Source organism: Rhinolophus ferrumequinum, chromosome 9 (genome assembly GCF_004115265.2).
Source record: "Rhinolophus ferrumequinum isolate MPI-CBG mRhiFer1 chromosome 9, mRhiFer1_v1.p, whole genome shotgun sequence".
NCBI lineage: Eukaryota > Metazoa > Chordata > Mammalia > Chiroptera > Rhinolophidae > Rhinolophus > Rhinolophus ferrumequinum.
This window is the reverse complement of record NC_046292.1, coordinates 39,286,379-39,313,411: the sequence shown is the minus strand read 5'-3', so window position 1 is coordinate 39,313,411 and position 27,033 is coordinate 39,286,379. Positions and strand designations below refer to the sequence as shown.

Sequence of the window (27,033 nt, the reverse complement as noted above, 5' to 3'; positions counted from 1 at the left end):
ACAAACATTATATCATTCCACTCATATGATATGAGGTACCTAAAGGAGTCATGTTAACAGGGACAGAAGTAGAATGGTGGTTTCCAGGCACTGGGGAAAGGGGTGGGGCATGAGTTATTATTTAATGGGTACAGAGTTTCAGTTTGGGAAGATAAAAAATTTCTGGAGGGGGGTGGGGGGTGGTAGATGAGAGTAAGGGGGATCAAATATATGGTGATGGAAGGAGAACTGACTCTGGGTGGTGAACACACAATGTAATTTATAGATGATGTGATACAGAATTGTACACCTGAAATCTATGAAATTTTACTAACAATTGTCACCCCAATAAATTAAAAAAATATATATATCTATTATAATAAAAAAAAATTCTGGAGCTGGATAGTGGTAATGGTTGCACAACAATGGGAATAGAAATGCTACTGAACTGTATTCTTAAAAATGGTTAAAATGGTACATTTTATGTTAAGTATATGTTATCACAATTTTAAAAAAAGCCCAACACTCTGGGAATCCATCCCTCCCAAGGCAGGTCAAAGCCCACATTTCATCTCATGATCACCAGCAATTCTTAGAAACATTTTTTTCTATTAAAAATTATTCAATTTTATATTTAAAAATTACAGGTGAAAAATAGCACCAAAATGCTGTTTTAATTTGCCTTTTTATTGTTCAAGTCAAATATTTTGAACAAGTTTACTAATTGGCTCTACTGCCGCTTTTGAAAATGCTGGTCTACTTTTCAAAAAGATGAGAGAGCAACAGGGTCTCAGGAGCCCCCGTGGAATGAGTGGCAGGAGGGTCTCAGAAGCTCAGACTTGTTACAAAAGCCAAGCCCTGGAGGACAAGCAGCCTTGCAACAGGGAGCACAGCCCAGCCTTCTGGAGGGGAGGGGACCCATGCCCTTCAAGGCCACAGGTGGGGTGCAGGATGGGCTGGGAAGCAAAGGGGAGCTGACAGTTATCCAGAGTGACACATACTGCATGTACCCATGATATCTACCCTGCCACTGGGGAAGGGGATGCTACTTTCATGTCACAGATGAGGAAAGTCTGACGTGTGAAATGATGAAGATCACACATGATTAGCGATGGAAAACATGCACTGGGACCAGTCCGTGGAGCCACTTAGTCTTTCCACCAAGGCCAACCGCAGGTCAGAGAGGAGGCCGAGAAATCCCAAGTGGGAAGCCTGATCAATAATGGCTATAGGAAGAGCGGGAGAGAGGTGGCCGGCTCTGCTCAGAGGAAGAACACTAGGAACTGCAGTGGGGATGGCGCAGGAGCGAGGACGGCTTCCGCAGGCAGCTGGAAGGACCAGTCCTGACTCTTCTAGTCAGCAGCTGAAGCCAGGAGGGTGGCACAGTGCCCACGGAGGAAGAGTCTGGCTCGCTTCCAGACCTGCTTGGGCACATCTCAGTTCTGTGCCCTCAACAAGTCTTTTTCCGCCTGAGCCTCAGTTTCCTCAGCAGTGAGAGTAAAAGCAAGCCTTTTGCCATGCACCGGAGTTTGCGTGGCCCGCATTTGGCAGTGCTCCTGTTTGTTTCGCACACCTGCTTGTGTAATGCAGGCGTCTAAGAGCCGCTGAGCTGCGAAAACGGAAACACCCACAGGGCGCACCCCAAGCGGCCGTTCGGACCCACCCACCGGCGGGAGGCGCCGGGACCTGGAAATCGCCGTGCCCTGGGCCTCCCAGCGCTGACCTCCGCCTCCGGCGCCGGGCTCGCCCGGGGGTCGCCCCACACACTGCCCTCCGCGGCCTCCAAGGCAAGGCCAAGGCCCAGGGAGCAGAGGGGCAAACATGGCAGAGCCCGAGGCCGAGGCCGAGGACCTGGATGCCCTCATCGACGACCTGGACTTCCTCCCCGGCCACTTCCACCTGGAGATGCAGCTGAACTTCGAGCCGCGCTCGCCAGCCGCGCTCCGCGCCCGAGACCTGAAGCTGCAGCTGGACGGGCTGCGGCAGGAGCTCCAGCTGGCGGCCGGCGGGCAGCGCCTCGCCGTGCGCCACCTCTTGGGCACCTTCGCCTTCTACCTGGAGGACCTACATGAGGCCCGCGAGCGCTTCCTCGAGGTGGCGGCTGAGGACCCGGGCAACCTCAATGCCTGGGCCAATCTGGCACATGTGTACGGGCGTCTGGGGCAGGAGGACGAGGAGGAGACGTGCGCCGGGAGGCTTCCCAGCCTCATGGGCCTGGCGGCTGACCCAGAGGCCTCAGGGGACCCCCAGCTCCGCGCCGCGCGCTGCCTGGCAGAGCAGGGCTATGCACACGGCTTCGACGTGGGCTGTGCCAGCCCGGAGGAGCGCGCGCGGGTTCTGGCGGCAGGCATCGCGCTCTACGACAAGGCGCTGAGCTACGGGCAGCAGGTGGGTGACCCTTCCCCCGGCTGTGGTCCTGGCCCCTAACGTCTGCAGGGATGGTCCTGCAACCCCAGACTCTCAAACCCTGACCCTTTGGCTCCCAGAGGACCTTTTCAATGTGCCTTTCCTCTCCAGCAACTCTCACCCCCTCCCCGCCCCTCCTTGGGTCCCAGACCAAGTCTGTAGCTTTACTCTGCTGGGCTAGGGGTGGACCCGCTTCCTATCAGGGCAGTCTAATAAGGTTTCTCTTCTGGCAACACCACAAACCCAGCTTGGCCAACTCATCCCTCTCATCTCGCTCCTCTCGGGCAAGTACCTGTCTATGTGCCTGTGCACACCCACCTAAGGAAAAGGCAGAGCTGGACATCCCACCAGAAGCCCCGGAGACATTCTTACTTCCTCTCTTCCCCTCAGCCTCCATGCCCATCCATTCAGACCTCCAGTCCTGCCATGGCACCTCCTCTCATCTCTGAGGTCTAGCCCCTCCTCTCCAGCCCAGCCTCGGTCATTCCCTGCCTGGACCCATGTCGTCACCATCATCCTGCCTGGGTTCCGGCCCTTTGGCTTGACCCTTCTGCCATATCCTCCATCCTGCTGCCAGTGCCATGTGGTTCAGTGTTGTTGGCCATGTCCCTCAGCTGCTTTTAAGCCCCAGTGATTCCCCACTGCCTGAGAGCTAAGTCCAAGGCTCTGGGGAGGGTGTTTGAGGCCCTCTGTGATCTCTGCCCTCCTTCTGCCATGTTCCCCCTTCCAGCCAGGCTTTTCCCATTGTCTACTTTTTGTTGCCTCTGGGCTAGGTCTCTTTACAACCCACTTTGCCAGTCTCTCAGCCTCTTTCTGAGGTGCCCTCTAGTCACCTTTGCCTGGAAGGTCCTCGTCAGTCTCAGACATCTCCTGCACCGACTTCTCCAGGCCAGGTGCCTTCCCTGGGCTCCCATAGCGCTGCTCACACTATCCTTTTACAAGCCTGTCTCCCCATCTCAACCTTGAGGACTTTGAGAGTGGGGACGACATCTGTCTGGTTTCCCACTATAAACCCAATACCTGGCACAGAGCCTGCTACACAGGGGCACTCAATTAATGTATCTTGATTGAACGCATGTGCAGCATAGGATCTGGCGCTAAATAGACAAATACTAGGCATATGAGTTGCCTATTGCTGCATAACAAATACCCTCCCAAACTTAGCAGCTTGAAGCAATAAGCATTTATTATCTCAGGGTTTTTGTGGGTCAAGCATCTAGGTGTGGCTTAGCGGGGTGCCTCTTTCCAAGCTTACTCACATGGCTGTTGGCAGGACTGAGTTTCTCACTGGCTATGGCCAGAGACCTCCCTCAGGTCCTTGCCACACGGACAGCCCATCATTTTTGCTACATTCTGTTCAGTAGAAGTGAGTCAGTAGGTCTAGCCCACACTCAAAGGGAGGAGATTTCACAGGGCATGAATCCCAGGAGGTGGGAGTCACTGGGGGCCATCTCAAAGGTGACCTGCATTGGATGACGAATGATGTAGAGGGCATTGTCCTCCAGTTACAGAAGAGGAAACCTCAGTTCAGAGAGGTACCATGGCTTTTCTGTGAAGGCACAGCACAGGCTGATATTGATGACATTCTATAATGCTTTAGATCTGTGATATTTAAATAACAACAAGCCCTCACACAGTGCTCCATTCACAAAGGCTCTCCACATCCTTTTGGAGCTTTTCCCACCAAAGCTTATGGCTTCAGAGAGGAAATGTGGTGTCTAGACTTCAGCAGGTGCAGGGTGGAGGGCACCTGACTTAAGGGGAGCAGCACAGTGTGGAAGTTAAGACAGTAGACTCTGGGTCAGTCGTCCAGGTCCATCTCCCAAGTCCGCCATGCGCTCTCTCACCTCCAGTCGGTCCTTAGCGCTCTGAGCTTCCATTTTCCTCTCCGTAAGATGGGTATACTGATAAAACTATGTCCTCAGCTTCCTCATCTGTGAATGGGGACATTCTCATCTGGTTGATGTCATAACTAAGAGCTGATGTTTGGAAAACACTTGGACTAGAGCCTGCATTAAGACAGTAGAATCTCAAATGACCCGTGCCTCTCCCAGCCTGGGAAAATCACCTCGGCCGCACGCTGGATATAGCTGTGACCATGGTGTGGGGCTAACAGGGACCCAGGTCTCCTGTTTTAAAGCCTGAGCCTGAGGCCCTGAGTGCCAGCTGTCCTCAGTGGAAAACATGGCAGGCTTCATGTATACCAAGTGTGGTTATGGCAGTAGAGTGGGGCCTAAAGAGCCCTGGGCAGGGAGCCAGGAGGCCCACAGTGAGGCCTTCTCCTGTCTAGGCTGTGGTTTCCCCATCTGTGAAAGGGGGACAGAGAACGGGGCTGGGTGGTCTCCAAGGTTCACTGAGGGAGAGCTTCCTGGAGGAGGTGAGCAGGAAGGCAGAGATTTGGGCACAGGGATGGAATAGAGGCCAGCTCCTCCCTCCCTGCCACCAGGCAGCCCTGCCATAGTGGAAGCCACCTGCTCAGTGAGTGACCTCCCAGCCGGGAGAATGTCAAGCAGGACGCTGCCCAGTGCTCCAGGGAGGGAGCTGATTGCATTAGGTGGGAGGTGCCCGCCAGGTTCTGTGCTGTGTCCTTGGCCTGGCCCAGCTGCTGCTCCCCAGGTTTGGACAAAGCAGCTGTGGTCAGCCACCTCCAACAAATCCCAGGAGAAAGTGGCGATTTGGAGTCCCCTCATTTTATCATCTGAGAGTTAGAAGAGATCGTACTTATAAAGTAGCTGGCACAGAGTAGGTCAAGAAGTAGTGCAGTCAGAATAATGATGATGAGTTCATTATAGTTACGGCTTGAGTTTAAGCCTCCAGCTCTCCTATTATTTTTCTGTGTGAATATGGACAAGTCACTTTTCATCTCTAGCCTCAGTGTCTGCCTCATGAATATTAAACAATAGTGATCTCTGCCTCAGTTTACTGTGATTACCCCACTGAATCATGGGGTGAAAGTGCCCATAAACTGGTCAATTCTGGGCATGTCTCAGAGGCATATACTCAGCATCTTAACATTTATTGAGTACCTACGGTGTGCCAGGCCCTGTCTTAAGAAGCTCATGGACAAAGGGAGGAGTAAACATTTGTTCCTTCATTAACTAGTTTTGTCTGAGCCCTTCCTCTGGGAGCAGGAGTCAAAGGGACAAGTCAGAGATGTGCCTCCAGCTGGCTGAGATCACAGGCATTGATTACATGGCCTGTGCCATGTGACAATCATCTCTGAGTGCTGTACGCCAATGACCATATTTTCTGAACCAATAACAAGCCCCCAGAGGCTGACAAAGGATGTGCACTTTGGGGACATCAGGACCAATGTTGGAGTCAGCAGTGACCTGGAGAGTCCAGGCCTTGGGGGGTAGAGTGGCAGTGACTGAGTTTCAGAGAAGGCACGCTTCCTTTCAGCACAAGGGACTGAGGGAGGCTTCTGGAAGAGGCAGGAGTAGACTGGCAGGAAGAAGGTAAGGGCACTCCCAGCCGAGGGCCTGTGGAGGAGCCTGCAGACCTGAGGCCTTTGGTGGCAGCTGTACTGTAGCAGGGGATAAGGCCTGGAAAGAGGGCAGCCAGAGCTTCACGGGGAAGAGCACGTGATGGCTCTGAAGAACTGCTCTGTGGCCTCTGGAATCTGGTTCCTGCCCTCCTCTTCACCTGCATTCCTCTTATTTCCCCTGAACCTTACTCCCCAGGAATTCTAAACTACTTATCCTTCTCCAGACATGCTGTGCTGTTTCATACCGCCCCAGAACAGCTGGTGTTCCCGGTGCCTAGAAAGCAGACTCCATCCATCAAAACCCAGCTCAGATGTCACCTCCCCCTTGAAGCCTTCCTGCATACAGCACACAGCTTCACACAGTAATATTTATGAATAGTTTCTGTGGGTGCCTTCCAGACTTTGTCTTAGTCCTCACAAGAACCCTCTGACCCCCTTTTACAGGTGTGGGAACTGAGGTATCACCAGGCTAAGTAACTTGCCCAAGGTTACAGAGCTAGTATGTGGCAGCTGAATCCACTCCACTCTGTCTGATGTCAAAGCCTTTGCTCTTTCTGGAGAGGCCAAGAAGTGGGGGTGCAATTAAGTATAGTGCAGATGGCTGGTGGGGTGGTGAGGAGAGACCCCTCACAGACCGCCTCCTGGAAATCTAGGGTGGAGGAAGTGTTGAGAAAGAGAAGGCGGATTTCCATGTATCACCAGGGTGGGGAAGGATGAGGGCCAGGAAAGGAGGAGGTGGGACAGCGGAGCAGCAGCGTGGGACCCCGCATTGAGAGGGTTGCCACCCACAGGAGCACAGCTGGGGGTGGGCAGCCGGTGGTCTGACCCACCTTATGCTCCAGCTCCAAGAGATTGTCCATCCTAAAGGGGCTGGAACTGTCCCAGGCAGGGAGGGGTCCCTGGAGCTCAAAGGATAAACAGCAGGTGAAGAAATAACAAGCAAAGGCTCATCTACTGACTAAAATTACAAGAGAAAACATGATAAAAGTTAATAATTAGGCCCATAATCCAAAAATAAGCAGAGTGTGTGGGTGAGTGTTTGTGACTTCCTTTCTCAGCTCTTCATTCCCTCCCTTTCTTCTTTCTCAAGTTACAAAAATATGATGAGGCAGATTGTTTTCATCTGTCGTTCCTCACATACACACACGCGCGCACGCACACACAGATGGATTCTTGGTGGCAAATCTCACGGTTGGGGTGGGTATTACGAGCATACACTGTGGAAGTAGACAGACCAGGTTTAAATTCTGCCTCCGTCACCAGGTGGCTTACAGGCAAGTCATAGCACTTCCCTGAGCCTCATTTTCCTCATCTGCAAAATGGGATTCTAACAGCTGTCTCACAGGGTCTGCTGTGAGGATTAACGTGAAAGGCTCCAGGCAGGCTGCAGGTCATGTTTGGGGCCCATCCCTTCACCCTGCCCACCCTCTGGCCACACAGGGCTTTGCTCTTGCTTTTTAACAGAACTATTCCCAGCCTCTGGCTTAGCTGCAAGGGATTTGCCCTCTAGAGGGTGAGCCCTCTGCTTTGAACCTCCTTCTGTCATCCCCCACCAACTAGTGTCTAACACAGAGCTGGACAGCCGGGAGGAGTTTGTGACTACTGTCAAATTTAATTTAGTTGAGAAACTGAATTTTAGGTCTTAAAATCCCTATTATTATTTTTTTTTTTTTGTAAATAAGGTAATACGCACTTATATTTCTCCAGAAAAGTAACATCCCCGTTCCAAGCTAACTCAGTTATTTGAGCTTCTTCCCCCTTTCCCAGAATATTGGTGGTTTAACACATGCGCTCTTGCTGAACCTTCACCCTCCTCGCAGCCCAGGGCAGGCCCCGGGTGATAACAGGGACCGCCACTGAGGTGGGTGCCATTCATCCAGCCTGTGCCCAGGCCTTGAGCTCAGAATTTTACGTTCATTGGTGCCCCCGATTTTTATTCAGACTTCACAGACACACTGCCAGTATCGTGCCAAGGGTATCGTGCCAAGGACCCAACAGGCTCAGGGAGGGAAGTGACTTGTCCAAAGTGACCCATTGTACCAGAGTTCACCCTGCCAGCAGGAGCAGGCAAGGAGGGAAGCAGTGCAGGTAGGCCAGCCCCACAAACAAAGGTGTGGACATTCCAATCAATCACCACACCCAGGGGGTGGGGATCTAGCAGGAAGGTTGAGGGCATGGCTGGTCAGCAATCCCAGGGTCCCCCCACCCCCCTGCACACACATACCCTTCTGCCCATGTGCCCCTCTCTCTCCCTCAGCCTTCCCTTTTATTCTCCTCTCTTCTCCCCACCAGAGCTGCCCCAAGACACTGGCAACTCCGGTGTACTGTGTAGGGCAGAGTGACCTCCGTCAGAGTATCGGTGTGGGACTCTATGGGCTGCAGGGATCCCTGCTCTGCCAGCCAAGTGCTGGGTGACCTGGGCCAGTTGCTTAACATCTCTGAGTGTCCATGTCTTCCTCTGTGACATGGGCACAGTAGGACCAGCCTGACAGGGGTATGGAGGGAATAATTGGGGTCACAGAGGACAGGCCCCACTCCAGCAAGCTAGTGATGGATGCAAGCTTATTGTCCTCATGTCCTGCTGCCAGGGCCAAGGACGCATAGGACCCAGACTCTCTTTCTAAGTGAGTTCCTGCCCCCCTCTCTGCTTCCCCCTCCTCTTCCTGCAGTTTCCCTCATCCTGGTCCAGAACCAGCCTTGGGAAAAGAACAGTGACATTGCGGAAGGTCCCACTCAGAGTCAGTGGCCAGGATTTGGGTTCCTGTGGGACATTGGGCAAGTCACCTCCCCTCCTGGGGCCTCTGTTTCTTCCTTTGTGAAATGAGGGGGCTGGACTAAGGTGGTGGCCGGGGTGATTTCAGGGACAGGAAGGACTTTGAGAAGTGGAGAAGTGGGGAAAGGAACAAACCTGGCAGAAGAAAATGCATAAACACACATACGGAGGTGGGAAACCACAGCTTGGGGAATGTGGGGAATGTGGACTTAAGAGTTTATGTCCAACTTCTGAGATCATAGGCAGGGTTTATCCTCCCATGGTGCTTGCAAATACACACACACACACACACACACACACACACACACACAAACACGACTACACATGACTACAAATCTGGTTTCATTTGATAGTTAGTAAAGGAGATGGATGACCACTGGGTGATGAGCTAGGTACTGTTCCAAAGATGCTTTTCATTATCTCACTGGATACTCACAGAAATGCTAAGAAATCAGAACTGGTATTAACCCCATTCTACAGATCAGCAAACTGAGGCTTAGAAAAGTGTAAAGACTTCCCTAAGGGCACACCGCCATGAGTGGCTGGCCGGAACTGAACTCAGGTCTCTCAGACATAAAGCCCAGGCTGAAGGACATTTTTGCTAAGGCTCTGGCTCCAGCCTTCTCATGGCCTTAGTGACACTCATGTTTGCATCTCAGCAACTTCTGAGTTTGCTGGTGGCTGCTCTCCCTGCTTACCTGGCAAGTTTGGGAACTAGGTCTCCCCTCCTCATTGATACAGGACCTCAGAGTCAAAACTGCCTTTAGCATCATCTGGCCCAACTGCCTCTTTTACAGAGAGAAGAAAAGTATAAGAGTACACACAGCATATACGTATGGGAGGAGCTGAGAAAACTCAGGCATCACTGTTATTACTATAGAAGGCAAGATACTTCTTCAGCCTCTACTTGTGTCCCTTTTCTCTCGGGACAGTGGAATAGAGAAGTGGCGCAATGCAGTTCTGCAAGTCTGGGAAATCAGTGCAAAGCAAGGATGACCCACAGGCCCTGTGTTTGCATCACAGACCTACCGTGTTTCCCCGAAAATAAGACCCAGCCGGACCATCAGCTCTAATGCGTCTTTTGGAGCAAAAATTAATATAAGACCCGGTCTTATTTTACTATAATATAAGACTGGGTCTTTAATATAATATAATATAATATAATATAATATAATATAATATAATATAGTATAGTATAGTATAGTATAATATAATATAATATAATATAATATAATATAATATAATATAATATAATACAATATAATACCGGGTATAATATAATATAATATTTGTAATATAATATAATACTGGGTCTTATATTAATTTTTGCTCCAAAAGACACATTAGAGCTGATTGTCCAGCTAGGTCTTATTTTCGGGGAAACACGGTAGGACCAGATAGGTGGTGACAAGAGAGATGCAGTGATCTACTCAAATCTTAAGATTCACACAGAGCTGTCCAGGGAACCCAAGACAAGGATGCATAACTTCCATGACATAGCACCCATTCTTCAAATCCCCTCTGCTGGTCAAATTCACCACCCTGCCAACAAAGCTGTAACACGGACAGGCCAAGTAGATCATCCCCATTTGTAGGTGCAAAAGCTGAGGTCCAGGCTGGGCCAGTGGCGGCCTTTCCAGGATCCCTGGGGGAGGTAGAGGCAGGGGTGGGCCTCCAATCCCATCCCTCTGTTTACTCCCCACACTGGCTGAGACAGGAGCTGGGTAGGGGAGGAGAAAGCCTCTGCTCTTGTCTTTCTGTACATGCCCCCACAGGTGGCAGGGCCAGCTCAGGGGGGGTGGGGCCAGGACTCAGTGTGCAAAGCAGCGAGGCAGCTCTGTGTCATCACAGAGGACATTCCAGTTGTGCAGGAAGAACATATTCCTGAGGCCTGCCACCTTGTGACTTTTTTTTCTGCAGTGTCAGCCTTCAGAGTGTCGGCTGATGAGGTGGAAATAGAGCAGGGGCGGTGGAGGGAGGCAGATCTGAACTTGAATCCTGGCACTTCCACCCTGAGCTGTGGGTCTGGGCTGGTCCGTGGCTTTTTTCTTAGCCTCTGTTTCCTTATCAGTTAAAGGAAAAGGCTGCGTTACTACCTTCTCAGGCTGCTGTGAGGATTTAGTGCTACGATGCTCGAAAAATGTTCATTCTTTTGCCTCCTTCTCATTCGCCCTCCCCTCAGAGAAAATTAGTCAGTTCTCAGAAACTGACTTACAAATGTAGAGTACAGTGTCATGGGGCAAAGTTCAAACTTCAAGGCAAATATTTTCCTTAAGAACCAACAAGGTCTCTGTATAGCATATTGGGATGCACATAGAATCCCAAGCCATTGATATGCTAAAAGATCTATTGAAATCCTTTAAAATAGCTCTGCCCCCAACATTTCATTTTTTGGGAGCCACCTTTTGAAGTAAGTGGAATGGCTAAGATCCATCCTTATGCCCCAAGTTAACAGAAATCTGCTCTGTAATGGCCTAATCCTACTACCGGTAGTCTCTGCAGGTTCTACCAGATCACCCACCTTTGTCACTTACTCATACAGCTGTAGCAGCTTTGGTCTTCAGGCTTCCCTGAGGATCACAACTTCTGATCCTTTGGCTCATTTAAAAAGAGATCTACCGGCTATCCTGTTTTCACTGGCCTCCCGCAGGGTGGTACAGCAATAGCAGAGCATAGCGTAGTGGTTCTGAAACAAGGGTGCATCAGAGGGCCTGTTAAAACACAGGTTGCTGGACTTCACCCGCAGAGTTTCTGACTCAGTGAGCCAAGAACCTGCACTTGTCTCAAATTCCCAGATGATGGTGATGCTGCTGGCCCAGGGACCACACTTTGAGAATCACTAGTCTAGGGTAGTTGGATGCAGGGACTCAGGCTAAGCTGCTGAGTTCCCAGCTCTGCTACCTTCTAGCTGTGCCACTTTGGGGCACAGTTGCCTCATTCGTAAAATCAGGATAATAATAGTCTCTACCTCATAGAGACTATGAGTAACCCTGGAGAGGGTCGAATGTGTTCACACATGCAAACTATGTGCCTGGTGCATAGCATGTGCTCAGTAAAATTTGCTGTTATTAGCATAGTGGGGGAAAAAAGCACCATTTCCAGGTTTTAGTCCAGGCTTTTACAATGGCCGTGTAACTTTGAGGGCATCATTTCACCTCATTGTTCCCATCTGTACTAAGAGGGTTATGATAACCCACTGTGCATTCCACACAGGATGTTCTGAGGATCTCATGGGATCTGTGTGAGTGCACATTGTAAATGATAAGTGTTGTGGGAAGAACATGAACCTGAAGTCGGGGAGACCTGGCCTGAAATATCAGGTTAAGTAGGCAAGTCTATATGACTCTTTGAGGCTCAGTTTTTTTCATCTCTATAATGAGGGAAATAGTAGTGAGGGCCTCAGAGGAGCTGGGAAATGTCCTGAGAACACCTCACCTGAGCTCTGTCTCTCCCTCTCACCTTCAGTTAGTACCAGGGTCTAAGGATCTCACTCCAGGGTCAGTGCTGGAGCCTGAGCCTTGCCCTGTCCCCTCCTGCAGATCTGCCACAGAGCGGCAGCCTAATTTGAGACCCCTCCCGCTGGAAGCCTAGGCTGACTCACATGCCGGCCAGCCCCCTTTCGTGGACCCCAGAACCCCAGCTCACAGGGTCATGAGGAGGATGAAATGAGAGAAAGAGGGGGGCGTCCTGCCCAGATTCCCACACCAGCAGGCCCTCAGTAAACACTGCTCTACTGGCAGAGGTCCTTTCAGCCCCTCCCAGGCTGCCTCCAAACATCTTGCCTCTGGGAGCCATCAACTCTGAAAGTGAATTCCTTGCAGCTAAGAGGTTTCACAGCAACTTTATTCTCCAGGAGAGAGTTGGAACAGCCCCTCCCTTCTCCAGGAGGGGAAGGAGCAGTCAGAGGCCTGTTTAATTTAATTTAACGCACCATGGCTTGCCAGGTTGCCCCTGGTAACAGCTTCAGCTGCTGCTTCAGTTACAACCAGAGGGATTTTAAAGAGATAGCCTATTTTAGGGACAAAATTGCGCAGCAGAGTGAACAGCCTCCATCAGCTTCATACAGGGATAGAGGATTTAACCTCAGGCACAGCAAGTCTTCAGACCGGGTCCATTTATACAATGAACACCGTTCTGTATCTGCAATCCTATAAGCTCTCCTGCAAAGGTAACTCTTAAGTGGGAATCTAAGGAGGGACTACGTTTGGGAATTGTCATACAGTTGTCAATCAGCTAGCTACTTTTCTGAAAATCAGATTTAGTCTTCAAATTGAAGGGGAAGGAAGAGAATAAATTTAGGAGTTGCCCCTGCAATTCAGGCACACTGCCACCAGGTGGTAGTATTGCTTGCTTAGTACAAACTATAACCAGACTCGAATTACTCAAGCAAGTCAGAGTGGTGGTGAACCACTGGGTTTTAAGCCCTGGTATTTACTAACTACTGTGTGACCGTTGATAAGTTGCTTCACCTCTGCGGTCTTAGTGTCCTCAAAGATATAATAAGGAGATTGATTGAGATAACTGAGTGTTGTGGACGAGGCTTGGAGCTAGAACTATGAAGGCATGAGTTTAAGTCCTAGCTCTGCCATATACTGTGTGGTTTGGGCATATGATTTAATTTCTCGTAGTCTGAATACCAAACAAGAGAGTGGCTACGACCAGGGAGAGCCCTGAGGACACCACATTACTCTCCAACACTGGGGAACTGTGACGGAGAGAAAGGTGCCTGGGGCCCTAGGAGATCTGCGGCCCTCGGAGCACAGCAAGAGGTGGAGAGCGGGGTGAGGCAGAATGCCTCTGACTCCAGGGCCTCTGAGGCCTCACTGCCCCACCGGGAACTGAAATAAGCCACAGTGGACAGAGCAGCCTCCTAGAAACACCTAACTCCATTCAACTTGATCCCAAACCAGGGAAGAGGGAGCAAACATGAATGGAGCACGTACTCCAGGCTGGGCACGGCTTCACAGTGCTGGTGAGGCCTGCATTATTATCCTCCTTCCTTTACAGCCCCGAGGGGTAACTCATCCACCCTGAGCCTCTGCGCTTTGCATTACAGCCCCCACATCTACTACACCTCCTCCCGCTTACAGCTGCACCTCTTTGTCAGGAAACTGAGCGGTTCTGTCTCTCTCTACCATGACTCAGTTTGGCCAACCTCCAAGTGGGCATGCGGTCAAAGGTCATGACATCACACCTACAAGCAGCCAGGGAGCCTGAGGCACACGTGCCTTCAATCTTTCCATGGTCAGGCTCTGACATTACGTTCAGGCCTTCAGCCAGCGTGGCCCACAGTAGTTGTCCCATGAGTCATGTTCCCTTCCCACGTCCCAGGTCCTGTGTAGGTGCAGCAGGTAAGGTTATCCAGCATCCTATCCCAGCCTTTTGCTTTGGCCAGTGTTCCCCACTGAGCTCTCAAGGATGCCTTTTCACCCCTGTAGCCTGCTGCTCTCTCCTCCGGACAGTCCTGTTCCTAGATAAAGCCCCATACACATATTCCACCCTAAGTGACAAGATTTCTCTCCGAGGTGATGTGAATGTAAAAACACATTGGATCTTGGCATTCCCCAGTTCTAAACCCTTCTATGGCTCCCTGCTGCCCTGCAGATGAGCTCCAGGTCCTAAGCCTGACACTCAGGGGCCCCTCCTAGTGCAGCCCTGCTGTCTCATCCTCCCACCCAGTCCCCACCCCTGATAGCTGGGCTTCCAGCCACTTGGGGCAGCATGCAGCTGTCAACATACTCATCTCTGAACTTTTGCATATGGTGTTCCCTCTGTCTGGAATGCCTTCTCTTACCATATCTGCCTGCTATTCTTGAGAACTCCGTTCTCTCTGGAAGCCTTGGGCGTACCCCTGGATCCTCCCATACCCCTGGTGTTCCTTTATTCTATGTCTTTGGTTCTGACTTTCCTGCCAGACCGGGAGCTCCTAAAGGCAGAACCTGCCTTTCCTTTCCTGTCCCCATTGCCCAGCCTGGGCCACCCAGGAAGATACTTGGGGAATAGTGGCTGAGAAATGCAATTAGTGGAGCCTCCTTTTGGGCCTGGGTTCACTCAGCAGAATCTGACTTATAGGTCCCCTTCCTCCTTCCTCCCTCCAAGCTCATCCATGGCCTCCCCAGCACAGCTGCAGCAAAACTTGCCAGCGTTAGCTCCCCCTACTCCATTTACACAGACCATGTTCCATGCTCACCAGCCTGCCCATATATCTCCATACTGAGCCCTCCATCTAGAATGCCCTTGTTCCCCATCCACCCTCTGAAATACCATTGCTATTCAAAACCCACCTTACAGCGCATCCTCTGCAAGACCTTCTCAGAATCTTCTGGCTAGGATGGCCTTTCCATCCTGCTGCATTTGTCTGCATCCCTCTCAGGGCCTTAATTAAACTTTGCCTCATACTATAGTTATTGGAAACCTGGTGTGGTGAGGGGAGCATGGGCTTTGGAGCCTAACAAAGGGGGTTCGAATCCCAGCTCTGACATGTACTCACTGTGTGACCTTGGGCAAGTCACTTTACCTCTCTGAGCCTCATTACGTTCCTCTGTAAGACGGGGATGACATGTACCTCACAGGTTGCCGTGAGACTGAGACGATGGGTGTCAGGATCCTGGCATGAGGCACGCACTCCTTCAGGCTCTATTATTTATGCCTAGGTCTGTTTCCCCAGCCAGACTGTGAACCCATGTGGACCAGAGTGCAGGTCCCATTAATTCCACATCCCCACAGCACCCAGCATAGTGCCTCCCACCACAGATGCCCAGAAATGCTGGGGGGACTGAATGTGTTCACCCCAGCTGCTGAGGGTCGGGGTGGACGGATGATGGGGTTCCCGAGCTGAGGAGGCTGCGGGGGTGGGGGGCGGGTGAGTGCAGAATCCGGCCTGGAGATCACAGACAGGACATGAATCCAGAGGGAGGGGCTGGAGCCTGAAGCAGCGCTGCTGATATGCACTGGGGGTTTTATTGGTTTTCATTAAAATTCCTTCCCGAGGCAGGAGCCGCTACTCCCATAAATAACGGCATAAATATTTTATCTGGTGCCCAAGTCAGTCTAAATGCACGGCAAGGTTGGCAAGAATAACAATGGGAAACAGTTCAGGGGGGTCCTGGGCTTCAGCTCAATTCACTCAGCATGCCCAAAGGGGCTTTCTCAGGAAGGTGGGAGTTGAGGGATGGCTCCAAAGGGCAGAAGCCAGTGGACAAGGCGGGAGAGAGAAGTGGAGTGTGGGCCCCAGGGTGGGGGGAAGCAGAGCACAGGTAGGGGGAGCAAGGGCTGGGAAGCTTAGCTCGGAGAGCAAGATGGGGAGGGGAAGGAATGCATCCCATACCCGCTCTGGGATGGTCTCCTCACGCGGGGCATTCACACAGGTTATCTCATCAAACCCTCTGTGGTCAGAGAACTGAAGTGACTTGCCCAAGGTCACCTGGCCAGTCAGGGGCAGAGCCAGGATGACACCAAGGGTGTTCAAGGCCAAAGCCCTGGAACTGACTGTTTCTCGGGTTCACAGAAAGCGTGGGAATCTATGAACAATGGCCTGAGCACCTCAATAACAGCAGCACGGTTGTTCTGCTTTCCTAGATCCCGATGGAGGAGAAGAGGGGCTGGTACTTCACCATGGCAACGCTCTTCATCAGGTCAGCCTGGGAAGTGGGGACACAAAATGGTAGAGGGGAGAGTTGTGGCCTGGAACCCAGGGGAGAGGCTGAGCCCATCTCCATGGCAAGGGCTCCCCAAGTTCCCCTCCTTGCCATTGGCCACGGGTGGGGAGGACTTAGAACACGCTGGGGACAGCTGGGAGGGGGTACCGACCGGCTGCCTCCTTTTCTTGGCCACAGGCTAGATGGCATCTTCCTGGAATTGGACAGTGAGGAGCAGAAGAGGCTGCCAGCCTTCAACCGCACGCTGGCCCTGCTCCGGCAAATCCTCAAGTCCTCAGACCCCCACCACCGAGGTAGGGCCCTCAGGGACAGGTAGGAGAGCAGCCTCTGCCTGGCTCTCCCTGCACCTGTCTCTGTCATTGTCTCCACCTCTAACACTGCCTCCCTCGTTGGGACCATTTCTCTCCCTCACTCACTGTCCTATATGCTCGCTCACACACCTTGCACAGGTGAATACGCCAATCACAAATCACTATAACTGCATGTTTCCACGTGTGTGCCTCAGGACCTAGAGTGTAAGAGACAGAGTCTCCCCTATCTCAGCCTCTCATCCTCACTTTCTGGTTGGTAATGAAGGCTCTGCTGGAGAGGAGGAGAGTCATTTTTTTCTCAGGGCCACACAGCTAGGACAGGCACTAGAACTTCAGAGCCGGTGAAGAGTGGCAGTCAGAGGAGCTGTGCACCTTCAGGGAGGTCCCCTAAGTGACCCAGTGAACACAGATTAAGCACTGCAGTGTGTTCATCCATTCACTCACATGTCCCCTCTCCCCATCTTTGTTTCTCTCGGTCGGTCCCTGGGTGGCCTTTGGTGATTCCATGCCACTGACCCTCCTTCTGTCTTCCGGGGGGGCTGACACCTGGGTGGAGCTGGCCCCTCTCTCCTTGTGGTTTTCCTCCCCCCCTCCTCCCTGCTGCTTCCTAGAGACCCCTCTCCTTTTTACCACAGCTCTGGCCTGGTGCTACCTCGGGATACTGCTAGAGAGGAAGGACACCTTCTCCACCACCCCCATGGGTGTCCACGACTGCGGGTACTCGGGGACTGACCCTCTGGACTGCTTTGGCAAGGTACGTGCCCCCCAGCTACACCAACTCTCCAAACTGGGACAGAGCCTGACACCCCAGCCTCCTCACCTACTATGTCTCTGGGTGTCAACCCCACTTGTGACCCCCACCATGTGCCCATCCAGGAAGTGCCCTCACTCCAGACCTTTTTCTCCATCCCAAACAAAACACAAGTGCACCCTTGTCGTCAGTCCTCTTTACCTAAGAATCAGACCCTCCCCATGCCCAGTCTGAACCCCGCCTGTCTCCAGCCTTATCTTCCAAGCTATTTACCACCCCCAGATATAGCCTCAGGCTTTTCCCCTTCAGGCCTTGGTTCACATTGCCTCTCCCCACCCCCAGTGGCCTAGTGGGTAGAGGATGGGTGTAGCTGGGCTCTCACCGCTCTGCCCATAAGCCATGTGACCCTAAGGCAAATCATTTCCATCTCCAAGCCTCCTTGTCTGTAAATTATGTGACCTGTCTGCCTTCTTGGTGATTGAGAGATGCAAAGGAGGTAGTGGGCAAAACTGTTCACTCCAAACTGGAAAGCACTGTTCAAGCCTTGTTCTTGGAACCTTGTTTATGTGGCAGTTTCCACACTCAGCTCAGTTTATAAGTCCTCTAGGAGGCCAGGGACCCCGTAATGTTCATTCACCTGTGCATTCAGCACAGTGCTCTGCATTTGGCAAGTCCCTAATGTTTGCTGGTGGGTAATGAGCAGTTTCTTGATGAGAGAACTTAGAACAGAGCAGAGCATAAATACTCATTCATGAGTCTTCCAAGAGTTGTGACCAATTTAACAAACACACTGCCTTTGCCCCTTCTTGAGAACCTACTCTGTGCCAGGGCAGGGCCCACCATTTCAGAGGTAGCAACCAACACAGGACAGGTAGCCTCAGTAACAATATAGGGGGTAAGTGGTTGCCCCAGGTAGAAACACTGCACTGTGTAAGTACGGGGGAGGTAGAGGCTGATTCAGGCCCCTCCTCCCGCCTGCCCCAGGAAAACGGGGGAGCATGCACGATATATATATCTGAGGATGAGGGGTTTGCCCGGGGTCTGGAGGGATGCACTGGACATGACCCGTGAACATGGCAGTGAGTCGAGCTCTCGAGAGTTAAATGCCAGTGAGTTGTACCCCAAAGTGTTGGGTGCCATGATAAGACTGAGATCCTGGCAGGTGGATATGGGGAACAAGAGTCTTGTTGTAACATGCCTGTGTCCAGAGACGTGGAGGTGAGGCACCCTTTAGCCGGTTCTGGCAAACAACCAGACACATGATGTGCTCCCACCCTTCCTCCCTTACGCAGGCCATTGAGATTGCCAAGGACCAGCCCTCCATCCTGAATCGCCTGGCCAAAATCTTCCACTTCCTAGGAAAGCAGGACATGGCCATTGGCACATGCAACATGGCCCTGGATGCCCTACGGGATCCGGAGCTCAACTGGCAGGCGTACTACACAAGGGCCAAGGTGAGTTAACCTTGAACTCCACCTCCTCCTGCAGTCGGGAACCAGAGAAAAAGGGCCAGGGGCCAAGATGTTGCCAGAGTCCAAAGGCAATGGAGTCTAATGGCAGAGAGGAGCTTAGGAGTCATCGAGGCACGGTTTGTGTTCTGTACGATTCTTTAGTGAAAGAATGAAGGAGCCTCCCACCCACTGCAGGCATCCCTTCTACAATGACCTGGCCAGGGGCCTTCAGCCTCTTCTTGATTAGTACCTAGTGTAGTCAGACTGACCTGGGTGGAAATCTGACCTCACCAACTTATCACTCTGGGACTGAGGCAAGCCACTTACCCCTCCAAACCTCCTTTCCTAAATCTGGAAGAGATGGACAATAACACCTGTCTTAAAAGGTTATCAGAAGACTAAGTGAAGTGCTATCTAACGCACCTCCCTCTGCCCACTCCTCGCTCAGCTCCCTCTCTTCCAGCCACACTGGCCTCCTTGCTGTTCCTGAGGCAAGATCTTCCCTTAGGACCTCTGTCTAGAATGTTCTTCTCCCGGATGTCTGATTGGCTTCCTCTCTCACTTCCTGGAGGTCTTGATGAAAAGGCAGCTTCTAGCACCGTCTTACTGAAAATGTCACCCCCATCAACGTTCTGTCCTCCTTTCTTGGTTTACTTTTTCTTCTTAGCGCTTATCACTCTCTTTAACATTCTGTTTGCTTATTTATTATGTTTATTATTTCTCCCTACCACTAAAATATAAGCGCCACAAGGGCAGGGAATTTTATTGTTTTTCTCTCTAGTGTATCCTCATGCCTGGAACAGTGCCTGGCACACAGCAGGCACTTGACGAATATTTGGTGAATGAATGAATGAATGAATGAATGAACTGAGCACCTACCCTATGCTAGCTAGGTCCTAACTATATTCTCTCTATCGTCATGGTAACTCCCCAAGGAAGGTATTAGTGTACTGATTTTTCAGATGTGGCAAATGAGGCTCACAGAAGTTGAGCAACTTCCCCCAGCTCACGTGCTAATAAGGAGAGAGGTACTGGAATTCAGCCAAATACAACTGGCAATAAAGCCAGAGTTACCACTCTCAACCCCTCACTTCATGATACTCTCTTAGTGTGGAGAAAAAGGGGGGAAGTGGGCATGAAAGCAAGAATCGGGAATCATTTGTAATTTGATGCTTGCAAGTTGGAGCCACCTGCCATTCTCACTCACTTACATGAATTCTCACAAAATTGGTACTGCCATCCTATCTAAAATAACCCCCCTCGCCTAGTCACCTTGATCCCATCACCCTGCGTATTTTTCCATAGCACTAACCACCACTCACAATGGTCCTGTTAACTTGCTGTTCATGATTATCTCCCTACTAGAATGTTAAGTTCTGCCAGGGCAGGGACCTCATCTTTGTTGTCCCCATTGCGCCCCCAGGACCTAGCACAGGGCCTGGCGTATGGTAGGCACGCCGTACGTATTTGTTGAATGAATGCGTGAATGAATGAAGGGCTCCTACTTCATCCACCCCCCTCATTGTACAGACAGGGAACCTAAGGCCCAGAAAGGGGAGTGGCTAGCCCACGTTGGCAGAGGACTAGGACGGAGGACTCCTAGGTCCCAGTCTCAGGATTTCCTGCTGTACCACAGACCCTCCTGAGTTGCTGTTGAGAATAAGACTGGCTTCACTTAGGGTGGAGAGGAGGGTGGGGGTTCATGCTTGGAGCATCTTCCTGAGCTGACTCTCTGTGGGCAGATCCACCTCAGAGTCTACCTGCAGCACCTGGAGCGGGCCAAGATGGGGCTCGGAGGCATGCCTGACAGGAACCACCTGGCCTGTGCCAAGGCTGACCTTGAGGAAGTGGTGAAGGTGTGCCCCGGCCTGAAGCCCTACCTGGACATGGGGCAGGTAAGGGCGTCTCTTGGCTTGGGTAGAACCTATTTACTCTGTGCCAGGCCAGACCTGGGAACTGAGGACACAGGGAGGTGTATGGGGCATGGCCCTGCCTGACGACAGTACCCACCTCCTACTGCCCTTGGTGAGGATTAAATGAGATCATGCACATAGAGCGTTTAGAACAGGGCCAAGGTCTTTCTAAACACTCAGAAAGTGTGGCCCATTCTTCTTTACCCAGAGGTGCCTTCTGTGTGCAGGGAATGATTACCAAGAGGTGACAAGATCATAATTTTACATGAGACAACTGACGCCCGGAAAGTGCCTCACTCAGCGTCACGTGGTCAAGAGGGATGGGGCCGGAACTGGAAGAAGTACAGTCTCTCCTTTTCCAGGGCAGTAGGACCAAAATTTGCGGGGCATCATTGTCGAAGGATGGAGGGTGGGAATGAATGAATTGAATTTTTTTTAAAGCAAGTGTAGGAACGGATTGAGCAGGGAGCAGCCACAGCAGCGGCAGGGGAGGTGGGGGAAGGAGGGGGGAGAAAGGCTCACCCCACTCTCCCTCCCCAGGTCTACTACTACATGGGCGTAGACGCGGTGCAGGAGCTTCTGGCGGTGGACGAGTCTGCGCTGAACCAGGCGCTGGTCTTCCTGGCCAAGGCCGGCGAGTCGGAGCTGGGTGCCACGCTGCCCGAGCTGCAGCTGCTGCGCGGCAAATGCCTGCGCATCAAGGGCGAGGAGGCCAACGCGGCCGCCTGCTTCAAGCGCGCAGTGGAGCTGGACGACGCGGGCTCCAGCCACACCGAGGGCTTTGGCTGCCTGCTCGAGGCGCTGCTGGCGCAGTGGAGCCAGGCGCAGCTGAGTGACGGCGAGCTGGGCCGCGAGGTGGACGCGTGGCTGCGCTGTGCCCAGGGCAAGTACCCGGCGGCGCGCCTGCGCCAGGAGCTGCAGCGCGTATGGCGCGGCCACACCGACGAGGTGCTGGGGCTGGCCCGGGCCTTGGTGGCCCAGGGACGCCTGGCGCTAGTCCGGCTGCTCTTTGAGACCATGGAACGCGACATCGAGGGCACGGGCGCGCGGCGGGGCTGCCGCGCCTTCTCCTTCTGAGGGGTGTCGAGGCCCTGCCGACTGCTGATTGGACTAGGTCTGGGCGCTGGAAATGGCACACCCTGCTATAGGCTGGCAGGCGAGTGGAACCAAGCAGATTCTCTTTCAGGAATTTGAATGGGGACATGGATACAATAGGGCAGTTTGATGTGCCCATGGAGACAGAAGGACCATAATTCAGGAAAGCAAGAGTGGGTGCAGATGCCAGAGACCGGCGGGACACTGCCAAGTGGAGGATAGAATTGTGCAGAGAAAGATGGGTGCGAGTCTCCTAAGAGATACAGAAGATACGTGCCACCATTTTGGCGGTTTTCTAGTTCCCAGTGCAATCTCTGAGGTCTGACTGCCTGTCTTTGGATTCCCGTGAGCCACTCTCTACCTTTATAAAAAAATCCCTCTTTATTTGAATTGACTGGAGTGGTTCTCAGGTTCTGCAGCCAGCAAAGCCATGGCTAGATCCGAGGGCTGCACAGTGAGCGGGTAAGGAGCAGGCCAGTGGTCTACACCTGTGTGCTCAGAGCTCTTTCCTACCTGGCTAGCAGTCTTCCAGCAGACTTCGTCCTTGTTTAGCGTGGTTTGCAAGGCCCCCAGACAACCTGGAATGAAGTTCATCAACAGTCCGTTTGTCTTCCCTGTTCTGGAAACCCAGGGGCCCCACCCATCAGGAAATGCCACCTGCACGCAATCTTGAACCTTCTACAAGAGAACGAAGAAAATGTTGGAATTTTACACTTTTGGAATCATAGTCATAGAATCTTAGGTGTGGAATTTCATTGTCAAAGACTTAGACTCTGCCACCAAATCTTAGAATGGCCAACCTGGATTCTTGTGGCCCTACTTACAAGAGATAACTTCACCTAAAATTCCAGATTTAGTGCTTGCCTGACTCCAGACAAGCGAGTTGTACATAACTGCAATGGCAAGACCCCCATCAGGGTTTGTGATTTATTTTGCACTTTTTCCTTTCTTTAGAGAGTTATACTCACTGCTTTGCTCATATCCCCGATCCTTAGACATTAATCAGGGATAGGCCAGCAGCCCTGCATTGCTTCTCGTGTCTCCAGTGACAGATGGAGAACAGACTAAGGAGTGCAGTCCTTAGAAATCACACACTCCAACCATCTCATTGTGCAGATGGGAGGACTGAGAGCCCTAGAAGGACAGGGGCTCACCTGAGGCCACACTTCCTAGCTTCCCCTCCCTTGCGTCAACATTTTTCAGGTTTGGATAAATACCAATAAACTAATTAACACTAAGGCGCTAAGTGTTTGTGTCACTTGTCACATGGGGCATTGATATCCATTGGGATAGTGCTCTAACTCTAATGGTGGCATTCCAGGTACCTGTGAAATCTGGGCAGTGAGACCTCCCGAATCCCACCTCAAGGCTCATGATGACTCACTACTATTGAGTAGTGACGGTGATGTTACCCCCTCCCTCCTTGTTCTCACCTCCATTGCAGCAGAGTGAGGAGGTGACGGACAGCAAGCAGCACACACAGCCCTGTCCACTTCTCCCCCATCCCTTCTCCACCCACACCTGTGGCCTGTGTCCTTTCCTAGGACAGGAAACCAACTCTTTCTCGTCCTGTTCCCCTAAACAAACTAAATTCACAGCAGTTTGCTGGCAACATTGGGAAGTTGGTGAAGTTTGTCTGCTTCCCCAGCTTCCCAGTTTGTTTCCTTCCTTGCTTTTCCTGTTCCCAACCTTATGCATTTCTCCCTGCATTGCTTCCTCCTCCTGTCAAACCCTTTGAATAAACTTTCCAGTTGATAATCTCATTCACACTAATCATATAAATAACTAACAAACACTGACTGTAGCGTCTCTTGGGGTATCTGCATATTGACCAAAAGCCTAAAGAGATAAACCCCATTTCCAGGCCTTCCTCCTATGTGGCAGGCACTTCAGATGTGTAATTCTCTCAGCAGCCCTGGGGAGTAGCATGATAATCCTCATTTTACATATGAGGACCCTGAGACACTGACCAAGTTCATGGACAAGTATGGGAAGAGTCAGGACTTGGACCAGACATGCCTGCTCCTGTGCTGCCTTCTGGAACGCAGTCCTTCCTGGGAGATGTGTCGTCTGAAGAGTGCACTAGTCAGTCTCTCTCTTCCCAAACTGCCTTTCTTCTGTGCCTTTGTACATCTTATTCCTCTACTGGCTTTTTCCCTGAGATTTCTATCCCAAGTGTTCAGTTCAAAGATGCCTCCTCCAGGAAGTCTTACCAAATCCTCCCAGCTCTCATTCATCACCCCTTTCTATGCATGGAGAGCTCTCAGGGTGTTGTGTCCCACTGTGTGGCATTTATTACTTCTCCCTGGATCATAATTGTGTCAACATGTCTGTTGCCCACCCCCATCCCAACTTTGGATTCTTTACAGCAGGAACGTCAACTAATTCAGCTCCAAGGCCCTGCACTGAGCTTGGCACACAAGACAGGCTCAGTTTGGATAGTTGAACTGAATAAACTCACAGCAGTGACGTGGCTACTTTAGTCCCAAACAGGTGACTGCCTCTCAGTCAACAGGGCTGAGGTTGGGGGCCAGGTCTGCAGCCTAAGGACCTCTGAGGTCTAGAGCTCAACCAGAAAGCATGGGCTTTCTTTCCGTCTCCTCTCCAGCCTTAGGCCAGTGCTCCAGTTCTGCAATTGGGAAACTGAGACAAGAGAGCAAAGACTTGACCAAGGTTAAGCAATGAATGGATGACAGACGCAAACTCGAACCCTGCCTCCAGATTTGTGGGCCAGTGTCTCTGCCCTTTCAGGGCTGCCTCCTTTGCCAACTTTACTTCTATCAAGTCCGGGAGGACTACAGGCCTTCCATTCCTTCACACAAGTACTTACTGAGCACTGGTTGAGTGCCAAGCATAGTGCCAAGCTCTGGGGCTCCAGTGGAGAAGAAAATAGACCTGCCCTTGCCTTCAGGGAGCTCACAGGCTAGACCCTGCAGAGCAGGTTATACAGGGGCTGGTGAGCCAGCTGTAGGGACTTGGAGAGACCAATGGGAAGCTATGGAAGGTTTTGGCTGGCAAAGCTGGCTACCCCTCCCCCTCCACACCAGGTATGCTCATTCTGTTAGTGGCTTTTCCCCAGCCCCGTGGGGAGGAGAGGATGGCGGTCCCTGGGGCTCAGAAGCTGGCCCTTGGCCACCTCACCTCAGCAAGCCACCACTGAGGGCAGGCCTGGCAGTCCCCCAGGATTGTGGCTGGCTGGTAGGAGGAGGCGGGTGGCTGGCTGATCTTTATTTAATTACGATGTTGAGCCCTGTGGAACACCCCTGCCCACGGGGCGGCTGGGAGAACAACTGTCTGTCACACAGCTAAAGCAGCAGGTATCCTTAGGGGAACACTGCAGAGTAAAAGCCTCAGTGACCCTATAATCGGAGTAATGAAGATAAATCACACCTCGAGCTGCCTGCACACTCCTTCCTCTGCATCTAGCTGCCAACATCAGGCAACCAAAACTCATGTTTAGCCAGCATGAGCAAGGCATGTTAAAGATCATGAAAACAGGGGAGATTTTTTTCATTTATAGTTTTCTAGAATCTCAGAGTTGGGAAAACCTTAAGCATCACCTCTTCCAGCCTCTCCATCCAAAGCAGGACTCCTCTCAACCGTGAGCATCCTGAACGACCTGCACACCTCTGATAGACAGGCAGCACACGGCCTCTGGAGGGAATCAACTCGTTTTCAATCAGTCTGTCTTCTGAGTGTGTCCTTCTGCTGAGTCGAAATCCTCTTTTCTGTGATTTCTATCTCCTGATTTAAGTTCAGCTTCTGCGATCACACAGAACAGACCCTAATGATCATGGTGACCTTGAACAAGTCACTTTCTTCTGGCCCCATTCTCGGTTTCTGTTGTGGCACCTATTCAGCGTTCGAGTTGTTCAGAAGGTGGCTGGTTACTCCACCAACAGCCAGGCTGAGCTCTGACCTGGCCTCCAGCTGCTGGCACCCACCCAGGAACCTGCACAGAGGGGCTGCTTGCAGCTGAAAGCCGAACAGAACAGGGCTTCTCCCATCCCTAATCAGACCCCAAGGGAGCACCCTGTGTGGATGATGGTGGCTGGATGCCAAATGAAGTGAAATATCTCCTTTTCTCAGGCTGTTAACTTTCTTCTTGTTTAAGGAAGGGGAGGATAATGACATTTAGCACTTCACAACTCAGCGGTAAAATGAGCAGATAGAAACAGATCCCCAGCATGCAGGCATGCTGCCAGTGAGAAACCCTCCCCAGCTTCATGGGCTGAAGTCACCGTCAAGGCTTGTTGATGGGGTGAGGGACACAGCCAGCTCCTTCCTTCTCGCCCAGCTCCTCCCCACGGGCAGCCATTCCAGGCTGCACATCACATGGGCTCTACCCAGCCCTCACTTCCTGCTTCCTGCCTCTTTTCACCCTATTCCACCTGCCGGGAGCATCTTTCCTACCACCCAGGTCTGCTTGGAATATGACCGCTGTAATTTTGATGAGAGGAGGGGGTGGGGGTGTTCTTGGCAAGCAGTAGTGAGCAAACAACGGTGGAGCTGTGGCAAAGCTTCAGCTGGCCTCTAGGTGGCCACAAAAGAACAATTTGAGCAGGGAAGTCAAAGAAAATCACCACGGTCATCATCATTACTACCACAACTATTTACTGAGAACTTGCCATGGGCCAGTAACTGTGGCACGTGTTTCATCCACCTGACCCTATTTAATCCTCACAAGACCATGAGCTATAATCAGCATTGTCTCCATTTTACAGATGAGGAAACTGAGTCTTGAAGAGGTTCAGTAACTTTCCTAAGGTCCCTCTCCACTGCCTTGAATAGCAGGCAGGCTAAAGAGTACTAATGAATGGCTTTCTAACTATTTGGGGTTTAGATGATAACTTTCTCTTCTATCACATACGTTGGTCTATAAACTGAACACTAAAAAATATCAGGGGTGGGGTTGGGGGCCGGCCTGGTGACTCAGGTGGTTGGAGCGCCGTGCTCCTAACACCAAGATCCCCGGTTCGATTCCGATATGGGCCAGTGAGCTGCGCCCTCTACAGCTAACATTGTAAACAACGGCTCTCCCTGGAGCTGGGCTGCCGTGAGCAGCCGGAGCTGGGCGGGAGCTGCCATGGGCTGCTGTGAGCTGGCGACCTACTGCCTCAGCCACGGGGATCGCAAGGCTCATAATACCAGCATGGGCCAGGGAGCTGTGTTGTGTCCTACACAACTAGACTTGAGAAACAACAGCTTG

General features: G+C 51.7%; 1 protein-coding gene across 1 annotated transcript; it reads left to right on the top strand.

The window, feature by feature from the left end:
* The first annotated feature begins 1,800 nt into the window (after positions 1-1,800).
* On the top strand, positions 1,801-27,033 carry TTC22 (tetratricopeptide repeat domain 22). Its single transcript, XM_033115717.1, has 7 exons — positions 1,801-2,367; positions 16,224-16,279; positions 16,481-16,596; positions 17,250-17,368; positions 18,658-18,819; positions 20,559-20,711; positions 21,270-27,033. The coding sequence occupies exons 1-7, from the start codon at positions 1,801-1,803 to the stop codon at positions 21,804-21,806; spliced, it is 1,710 nt and encodes a 569-aa protein (XP_032971608.1). The 3' UTR covers positions 21,807-27,033.